Genomic DNA, 10,000 nt, shown 5'->3' on the forward strand with positions numbered 1-10,000 from the left:
GGGTCTATCATATACCTGCAGAGAGGAACAATCTCGTCCTCGATGTCACGTGTCCAGATCGACCACTCCATTTGTAGAGCCGTAATAGGATGAACTGCATGTGCTCTCCTTATTGTCTGTGGATTGGCTTCAGATAAACCTATATACTTGATCTTTCCCTCTTGCACCAGTTTTTTCAGCTCACCCATCTACAAACCAAGAACATATATCTCAAAACCAATCTACAAGTACTTGTTAGTGCTATCACTAATGAAAAAAGGAACAAAAAATTAGTATAATGAACAACAAAGTGGGGAAATGAGTAAGGGCTATTTACAGTTTCTTCTATAGGTGTAGATGTATCAGAACGATGTTGATAATAGAGATCAATGTAGTCTATGTCAAGGCGTTTCAAGCTAGCCTCACAACATGACCGCACATACCCTGGGGTTCCCTTCACTGTCATAGAATGTCCAACCCATGTAATTCCAAACTTTGTGGCTATCTGAACTTTTTCTCTTGGTAACTGTTTCAAGGCCTGGAAAGGGGTTAATAGTGAAGAGAAAGACCTGTTTATTATGTGCTTATTATTGGCTGTGGAACCTTCATTCAAAAGCAGAGCTGAGTACCTTTCCAATCAGGATTTCATTAGAATGGGGTCCATATGAATCGGCTGTATCGAAAAAAGTGATTCCCTTATTGAAAGCTTCCTTTAGTATTGAGATGCCATCTTCATCAGATAGAGAAGAATTGTAGATTCCAGTCAAGCCCAGACATCCAAATCCCAATTTTGAGACCTGAAGTTCATAAAAATATGAGAAAATAAGGCTTGAGAAAGCTTTTGTTCATGAACTTTTTTCATTAAGCTTGAGAATGAACATTTCAGCCATGTTTGGTTATTTTTTCATGAACATTTCCATGTACTCTTGCACGTAATGTAGAATTACTGAGCACGAATATGTGTAAAAGCATATTAATCAAATGACTGTTGATATGAAAGAAAAGTGACAGGAGGACTAGCAATGGAGAAAATGGTCTAAAACTAAGAGAAGTATGAATATTAACATCCCGTTTAGAAGTGTTTTGCAAATAAACATTTCGTATAACAGTCCAAGCCCACCGCTAGCAGATATTGTTCTATTTAAATTTTCTCTGGGCTTCCCCTCAAGATTTTAAAACATGTCTACTAGGGCGAGGTTTCCACACCCTTATAAGCAATATNATCCCGTTTAGAAGTGTTTTGCAAATAAACATTTCGTATAACCGTCCAAGCCCACCGCTAGCAGATATTGTTCTATTTAAATTTTTCCTGGGCTTCCCCTCAAGATTTTAAAACGTGTCTACTAGGGCGAGGTTTCCACACCCTTATAAGCAATATTTCGTTCCCTTCTCCAATCGATGTGGGATCTCACAATCTACGCTCTAGGGAGTCCAGTGTTCTTGCTGGCACACCGCCCGGTGTCTGGCTCTGATACCATTTGTAACAGCTCAAGCCCAAGCCCACCGCTAGCAAATATTGTCCTTTTTGAGCTTTCCCTTTCGGACTTCCCGTCAAGGTTTTAAAATCTAGGAAGAGGTTTCCACACCCTTATAAAGAATGCTTCGTTCCCCTCTTCAACCGATATGTGATCTCACATTCAGCTAAAAGCATATGACTTTTACCTCAAGTCCCTGGCTTCCAAGTTGCACTCTGGGAATCTGAACTCCTTGCCCCTCTGCCATTATTTTCGCTCTAAATCTTGTGAGCAGAAAGTTAGTGAATTCTTTTAGTAGTCTGTTGAACCAATCCTCAAATATATATGTATATATAGGACCAAGAGTAGAGGGAATATCACGTGGGGAATCAACAAAATGACATTCATCATTGCTTACATCACAGTCTATCACTTCAAATTGAAAATATAATATATACATATGTGTATGTATATATATATATATGTATTGGACTTCTTATTCATCATTGCTTACATCACAGTCTTTCACTTCAAATCGGAACATATAGAAGGGATTTTTAGTATTTAGTCGTACTAAAGGGTTATCAAACGGTCTCAATGAAGCAGCTAAAAGTGTTAACCCCACTAGAAGGGATTTTTGTTTCCCTTCCAATTACTAAATTCTCTCTTCCATTTTCAAGATCTGAGTAAGCAAAAACCTAGCAGTTGATCAAATTAGCAGACTGTTCAGCTCTAGAAGTCAACATAAGGGACCATGAGGAGAGATTTTGAAGGATAATGCTTCCATTTCCACCGATCAAAAACAGTTTCTACGACAAAATTTATAATGGAAACGGGAAAATTTAAATGGGGACTTACCTCGATTCCTTGATTTCCCAGTTTCACTTCGGTATTTGGATACTCAACTCCTCAGCCAGCTTCAGAAGTCTGCATAAATAAGCACTAAAAAAGTGCTACCAAGGAGTTTCAGGGCCAACCAGTCCAACCCAAAAAAAAAATAGAGTTATAATAATACCCTACCAACTATATCCTACATTATTATGAAAATTGTTTGTAACTTATATACATCGTAATTTATTATTATATTAATTAAAGTCGTAAACTATTAATAAACAATTTAGACGCTAATTTAAGAATATCTCGACCATCAATCTCATCACACGTGTGGACACAATTTGTACATTTGTTTAATCAATTGACAACAGACAAAGACTAGGTTTCTAGGCATTGAAAAATAGGAATAGCCCTCATAACACGTGTGGACACAGTTTGTACATTTGTTTAATCGATTGACAACAACAAAAAGACAGAGGTTTCTAGGCATTATTTTTTGTTCCTTTCTCTATCACTGAAGCAAAAAAGAAAAATCGGAATAACCAGAGGACTGTGTCTCGTCTCCATCAAAGGTCAGCCCTCGGCCCCATTTCTTTTATTTTCTTTAATTTTATTTTCATTCAATATGATCAAAATGAGCACAGATTCATCACACCCAGTTCTTCGATCCACCCTTTTTCCTCTCTTGCTTATCAGATTTCTTTTATAGAGATTCGATTGATCAAAACCTTTTCGATCGAGCTATTCTCGAGCTAATTCGTGGGTCTTTAAAGTTTAGATCAGCTGATCAAGACATATATTCTCGACTAGATAAGTCCCTAAAGTACAGTCTTATATTCATTTGCTTTGAAGTAGCTAGACGGATGACTTCTAAGCTCGGCTCGTGCAACTCGAAGTTAAGAAGTCGAGCCTATGTTTTAGTTAGGGTTGTTGACTCTACGAGCTTTATAAACTCGAGACCCTTAAATCCGGGCTTATTTGACCTTGTAGGATGATGCTATATTAATTAAAGATATTGCTAAGTTATGGTTAATTCTACCGGAGAAAACAAATTGTTACAAGATAAGGGGTTTTTTATTTTATCGATTCGAATATCTGAGTCAGAAATTACATATATTTTTTTTTCAATCGAGCTATTCTCGAGCTCATTCGTGGGTTGTTAAAAATTTAGCTCATTTTTACAGCACAATTCAATCAATCAAGGCGTATACTCTCGACCATGTAAGTCACTTCCTTCCCTTCTCCCACCAAATGGTATCGTCTTGTATGGATGACTTCTAAGTTAGGCTTGTGCAACTCAAAGTTAAGAAGTCGAGCCTATGTTTAGTTAGGGTTGTTAACTCTACAAGCTATATAAACACGAGCTATATTAACTTTTATCAATTATAAACTCATAAACCAAATGACATTTTTGCTATATTGATTAAAGATATTGCTAAGTTAGGGTTAATTCTATTAGAGAAAACAAATTGACATAATTTTTACTGGACCTGATTGTGTTGATGGAAGCTTTATTGTGCTGAGTTTCTTCCCCATGGAAGCTGCAGGGCTGAAACTGGTATCAACTTGGATAGCCATCCAATTGGCCAAGACAAAGCTGCTATGCCAAGACATGCCCCCCACTGGCCCCAATTCAACCTCGATGTATTGGCAAACCTTCCCAAAACCTCAACCATTACCACTTGAAAAGCTAAGGTTATCACAATTATTGCCAAAAACAGCTTGCTTTTGTGTAGCCCTTCAAATATGTTCTTCTTCTCCAGCTTCCTTGCATTGAACTCATTGAAGATTTGGCATAGAACAAAAGTGTTGAAGATCAGTGTGCTCTTAACCTTCTCATTGACATTGAAGATGGAACTTCCTTTAAATTCCAAAACCAGCAAGACTGTCACTTGATACACAGCCTGAGTTATGAGATTCCTCCACATGATTTTCGTTACTAATGGATTGGATCGACCGACTGGCGTTTTCGTCATGAGATCGTTGGTGGGTAGCTCAGTAGCTAAGGCTAAAGCTCCCATGGTGTCCATGATGAGATTCACCCATAGTAGCTGTACCGCTGTTAGCGGGACTTTACCAGACGAGACAGCGGCGATGAAGTTGATGACTAATGCTGCAATGTTCACAGTGAGCTGAAATTGAATGAACTTTTGAATGTTGTTGTAAACACATCTTCCCCATTTCAAGACGGTGACGACCGACGTAAAGTTATCGTCTAAGATGACGATGTCGGAGCTCTCCTTTGCCACTTCTGTTCCTTGAATTCCCATGGAAAGGCCAATGTCAGCCTCGTGAAGAGCTGGGGCATCATTTGTTCCATCCCCGGTGACTGCCACTACATGGCCTTGATTCTTCAAGCATTGTACCATTAGAAGCTTGTCAAATGGGGAAGATCTAGCCATCACGCGGATGGTCCCAATCTTTTCGAGCCTCTCCTCAGGTGTGTAGTTTCTAAATTTTACGCCCTCGACAACTACTTCGCTGTTCATAGCGTCGTCATCGGGATTTAGTATTCCACATTCAATTGCTATGGCTGTTGCTGTGTGTAGATTATCACCTGTCACCATTTTGATACTCACTCCAGCAGCTCTACATGATTCCACAGCTTCTCTAGCTCCTGGCCTGCAAGGATCCTTCAAACCAACTATTCCCAGTAATGTCAACTCCGATTCGTCGAGTTTTGCAGGAACGTCTCGGATATCGTCGTCTTCATTCGACTTGTGAGCAAAAGCTATGCATCGCAGGCTTTTTTCTGCCATGGCTGTGATTATTTCAGTCAATTGTCTTCTCATTTCACCATCAATGGCTCTAGCTGTTCCTTGTTTCTCATAGTAATATGAACACATAGCCAATATCATCTCTGCTGCTCCTTTCCAGTGTGTATTAACAAGCCTCGTCCCATGTCGTCGTGTCAAAACTCCGCTTCTCTTCTTCTCTGAACTGAAAGTCTCTACCAGGATCATCTCATGTTGTTTCTTCAGTTCATCCAAGTTCAAATCCAGGTCGAATACCGCCCACGAAAGTATCGCTTTCTCGGTCGGACTCCCGAAGATTTCTAGAGGTAATGAAGAAGCTGGTGTTTGAATACTACCAGTTGTGTTCAATCCAACTGCTTGGTGCAGTAATTCAACAACCTTACTGCTAATCCTTGAATTGGAATAATCTGTGTTCATAATTTTATCTTCCCCAATCCAAAACTCTGTAACTTTCATCTGATTCAAAGTAAGGGTACCAGTTTTATCGGTACAAATTGTTGTTGCTGAGCCCATGGTCTCACAAGCAGAGAGTTTCCGAACCATTGCATTATCCGCCATCATCTTTTTCATGGAGTAAGCTAAAGTTAAAGTAACAGCTAGAGGCAAACCTTCCGGAATCGCCACCACAACGATTGTAACAGCCGCCGCAACCATGCCAAGAACTGCATTCATAACATCATCGAACCTCGTCTTGCTTCCATTGAACTCGCCGGTGCTACCAGTGAAATAGCGAGCCAGAAGAACAAGAAGCACCACCACTGCGACCGTCAGTCCTAGCTTCCCGATAATGGCGGTCATCTTGTTCAGACGAGCTTGCAGTGGAGTTTCCTCATTAATTTCCCTTCTAATTGAACTCATCATTTCTCCCCAGGCTGTGTTCATTCCCACAGAAGTCACCATCATCACACCAAATCCATCGTTCACTTTGGTTCCTGATAGCAGAAACGGATTAATTTCGTGATTTACTTCAGCGTGTTCGCTCTCTCCAGTCATACTCGATTCGTCGATCTTCAGCGAATGTCCATCGAGGAACACTCCGTCCGCGGGAATCTGATCTCCGATCTTCAAATATACGATGTCTCCGACAAGGAGTTCGAATATCGATACTGATTTGCGTCGACCGGCTCTGGTGACTTCGATTTTTATATCGTCTCTCTCGTTTGAAAGTTTCTCGAACTGTCGCGATTGCTTGAAGTTGCTAGCGGCGGAAACGACGACCACCAGAAATATGGCGATGACAATGCTGCCACCGTCGTACCATCCATCATCCCAACCGTGTTGTTTGATACCAAATCCCAAAGAAAGCACTGCACAAATCAATAGAATGATTATTGTTGTATCGTTAAACGCTTCAATCACGAACCTAAAGAAGCTTTTGCCGTGGCGCTTCGAGTAAGTATTTGTTCCAAAAGCGTTTGTTCTGTAATTAAGATCATCCTCAGTTGCACAAATTCCGTCATGTGGATTAGTTTTAAGAAGATTGGCCAGTCCATCAACGCCCCCAAATCGATTCAAACACTCACAATCCTTCTCCCTCACCATCTCACTAAGAACTTTCTGATCAACGCCGAAAAAGCCTGCCATGCACGGCTGCTCGCCAGAATCCGTACTATCATCATTAACCTGCACATCAAGAGTAACAAACGAAAGCGACCGCAAAAGAGCGCCGGATTTACGGTCAGTGACCTTCCTCGTCAGAGACATGAGAGCTCTGGTGAAATAAATGGCGGCAAAGGCCATCTTCCACCTCCGTTTGTGAGCTTTAGCCATAACCAGGCGTTCTTCACGATTAAGAACTTCAACTACCTCATCACTTCTCCTGCACCTCAACGCCATGGACGCAACAACAAAATGATTTTGATGAAGAAATCAAAGGATGAACAAACAGAAAATGAATTGGATTGAAGAAACCCACGGATTTAATTCCTTCTTATAGGAAAGAAATTAAGCCACGAACTTCCACTGTAGCTTCCTTCCTAACCGTTTATGGATTGTGCGTGTTTGAGAAATTAATCGAATGTTTAAGGAAATTTATTATTATTATTATTACTACAGTGATATAGTTTGGTACAATATTCGAAATTTGGTCGAAATTTCCTAAAAATTCTATTATTATTTTCATCTTTATACGTTTAATTTGACTAATAGATTTCGGAGTTTGAATATTTGAACTTATCCCAACAAAAAAAAATGACGTCAACTTTCTTAACCGTGCCGTTAGGTTTTCAGCGATCATCAGTCGTATGCTCGGTATAAAGACTATGCGACCATCTGTAAATAGTTGTTCGGGTCTAGTCGTTTCGTTGTGATTAGTGGGCACTTGTTCGCTCAAACTTGTGGCTATAATTTAATTTGTGCCCTTAGGTTATATTCTCTACCTACCGACCTGTTCACGAGGAGGCGTTTTGTAGAAGGTCGTTCGAGTTATTCTATAACTATGACCGAAGTTAGTTTTCATGTCGTAAACCGTTAGTATTTCATTTCAAAAAAATACCCAAACAAAAGAAAGTCGTTAACTTCTTTAACCGTGTCGTTAGGCTTTAGGCGATCGATCAGTCTTATGCACGGTCTAATAACTTTACGAGGACTTGTAAAAAGTTGTTCAGGTCGAGTCATCGTGTTTTGTGATGATGAAGCAATTGTTCGGTCGTAGACATGTGGCTATAATTTATCTTGGGGCCTAAGTTATACAAATTCTTTTGTAGTAAGTTATTCGAAAGTGAATTACTTTTATACCCTTATTTTGATTTTTATATAAATGTAATTTATTTAATTTTATAGATTTTTAAGTTATTTATGGTGTGAAATTAATTATGTTTTAAGATATTATTTTAGTTTAAAAAATATTAAAATAAATTATATGAATTATCTTGCGTTTAAAAATAATTTATTTAATTCTTTTTTACGGAATGAAGTTATTAAAAAATAATATAATTTAATAACGTAATTTATATGATTTAAAATATAATCTATCGTATAAATATAAATTTTTGTCGACTATAATACAAAAATTTATTAATTTTAAGAAGAAAAAGATTAACTTTTTCTAGTAATATATTTTTTATGCTCCTTTGTGGAACAATATCAACGTAATTATGTGTTAAATATTTTTATATTGACCCTACTTTGACCTATAATATATAAATAATAATATTAGGTAAAAAGGACAAAAGGGATGGTCGGAAAGGGACCGGGTCAGGGACAAATAATATAATTTCGATCCCCGTTTAGCCAACATAAAAAAGAAAAAAACTTTTTCCGCCCCCTTTCACATTCTCGTTCGTACGTGTGTTTTATATATATATAACTGTTTTCTTATCAAAATAATTATAAACTTTGTCCGTAATTTCAAAATTTATAATATTATCATTGACCTTTCATAAACATTTCAAAATTATTTTTGAGGTAAAAAATGGTTAGTTGTCGTAGCACTGAAATATAATATTATAATTTTTAAAATAATATGTATATTTATATTTAAATAAGGTTTTTTTTTATATCAATTAATCTTTAAATATGGGTAGAAAGTTATTTAGAAATTAATTAAATAGTAAATGAAAAATTAATGTAATTAATTATTATTATTATTATGAAAAATGATAAAATTAAAATTCTATGAAATTTCCTTGTGTAAAGGGAAGAAACTTTCTTTGGAATTTTGGATAAGTCAAATGGTCAAATTACTTCCTTACAAGGGACCATTTATTTTGAGAAAATTGAAAAAAGTCTAGAAATTAATAATTAAAAATAAAATTCTTCAATTTTATTTGATTATTTATAAAATAAATAATCTTTTTTTTTTGTTAGTCAAATAAGTTGCTATTTTATTAATTTTTTTAGTGTAACAATGTATTCTGATTTACACGGGATTTCACGTGTCCCGTACTACTTAGGTCAAAATGTAAGTTAGTAGCGCTTCTGATTACAACACTCACGTCATAGGGGATTCCACATGTACCATGCTACTCAGATCAAACCGTAAGTTAGTAGTGCTTCCAATTGCAGCACTCACTGCTTCACCTAGCTCCACATCACACAGGATTCCATGTGTCCCATGCTACTCGTGTCAAACTGTAAGTTAGTGGTGCTTCTAATTACAGCACTCACGTCATATGGGATTCCACATGTACCATGCTACTTAGGTCAAAACGTAAGTTAGTAGTGCTTCCAGTTGCAGTACTCACCGGTTCACCTAGCTCCACATCACACGAGATTTCATGTGTCCTATGCTACCGTGTCAAAATGTAAGTTAGTGGTGCTTCTGATTACAACACTCACGTCATACGGGATTCCACATGCACCATGCTACTCAGGTTAAAACGTAAGTTAGTAGTGCTTCCAGTTGCAGCACTCACCAGTTCCACCTAGCTCCACGTCACACGAGATTTCATGTGTCTCATGCTACTCGTGTCACACTGTAAGTTAGTAGTGCTTATGATTACAGCACTCACGTCATACGGGATTCTACATGTACCATGTTGCTCAGGTCAAAATATAAGCTAGTGGTGCTTCCGACTGCAACACTCACCGGTTCACCTAGCACCACGAAATTCCACTTGTCTCATGCTACTCATGTAACGACCCAAGCCCACCGCTAGCAGATATTGTCATCTTTGGGCTTTCCCTTTCGGGCTCCCCTCAAGGCTTTAAAACGCGTCTGCTAGGGGAAGGTTTCCACACACTTATAAAGGGTTGTTTGTTCTCCTCCCCAACTAATGTGGGACATCACGTGTCAAAACGTAATTTCTTCACTGTAAAGTTTTATGTATGTATTATCGTCAAAATGAATACAATTCAACCGTAATTCACGTGTATCATTGACCAAAAGACTAGAGATTCGAATATGAATCTCGAGCATTTACTTTATCTATATATATATATATATATTGTGTATAATGATGTCATTCATCCCATGTAAGAAGCATGACTCGTATTTTATCTACATTGACCGTGGACTCTTATTGACCTAGAGAATAA

The 10,000-nt window shown here is 37.9% G+C and overlaps 2 protein-coding genes across 8 annotated transcripts in view; both read right to left on the minus strand.

Moving 5' to 3' along the window:
* LOC111798283 (perakine reductase-like) overlaps positions 1–2,374 on the minus strand; it is a 10,858-nt gene extending 8,484 nt beyond the window's left edge. For 6 of the 7 annotated variants that reach the window (XM_023681337.1, XM_023681336.1, XM_023681339.1 and 3 more), the window contains exons 1-4: positions 1,642–1,710; positions 609–776; positions 317–517; positions 16–188 (exon numbers count right to left, since the gene is read on the minus strand). In XM_023681337.1, the coding sequence (XP_023537105.1) occupies positions 16–188; positions 317–517; positions 609–776; positions 1,642–1,701 (602 nt within the window). In that variant the 5' untranslated portion in view covers positions 1,702–1,710. Of the gene's footprint in view, positions 1–15; positions 189–316; positions 518–608; positions 777–1,641; positions 1,712–2,291 lie in introns of those variants that run through there. The other variant, XM_023681335.1, reaches the window with a different exon arrangement.
* LOC111798281 (putative calcium-transporting ATPase 13, plasma membrane-type) lies at positions 1,703–6,963 on the minus strand. The gene is made up of 3 exons (XM_023681333.1): positions 3,758–6,963; positions 2,292–2,375; positions 1,703–1,717 (listed from the first exon to the last, which is right to left on the minus strand). The coding sequence occupies exon 1, from the start codon at positions 6,857–6,859 to the stop codon at positions 3,779–3,781; it is 3,081 nt and encodes a 1,026-aa protein (XP_023537101.1). The 5' UTR covers positions 6,860–6,963; the 3' UTR covers positions 1,703–1,717; positions 2,292–2,375; positions 3,758–3,778.
* Between the last annotated feature and the right edge of the window lie 3,037 nt (positions 6,964–10,000).

The sequence above is a fragment of the Cucurbita pepo genome, chromosome LG07 (genome assembly GCF_002806865.2).
Source record: "Cucurbita pepo subsp. pepo cultivar mu-cu-16 chromosome LG07, ASM280686v2, whole genome shotgun sequence".
NCBI lineage: Eukaryota > Viridiplantae > Streptophyta > Magnoliopsida > Cucurbitales > Cucurbitaceae > Cucurbita > Cucurbita pepo.

Coding starts and splice junctions, on each gene's coding strand:
- LOC111798281 (XM_023681333.1), bottom strand. CDS start 6,859: ATGGCGTTGAGGTGCAGGAGAAGTGATGAGGTAGTTGAAGTTCTTAAT.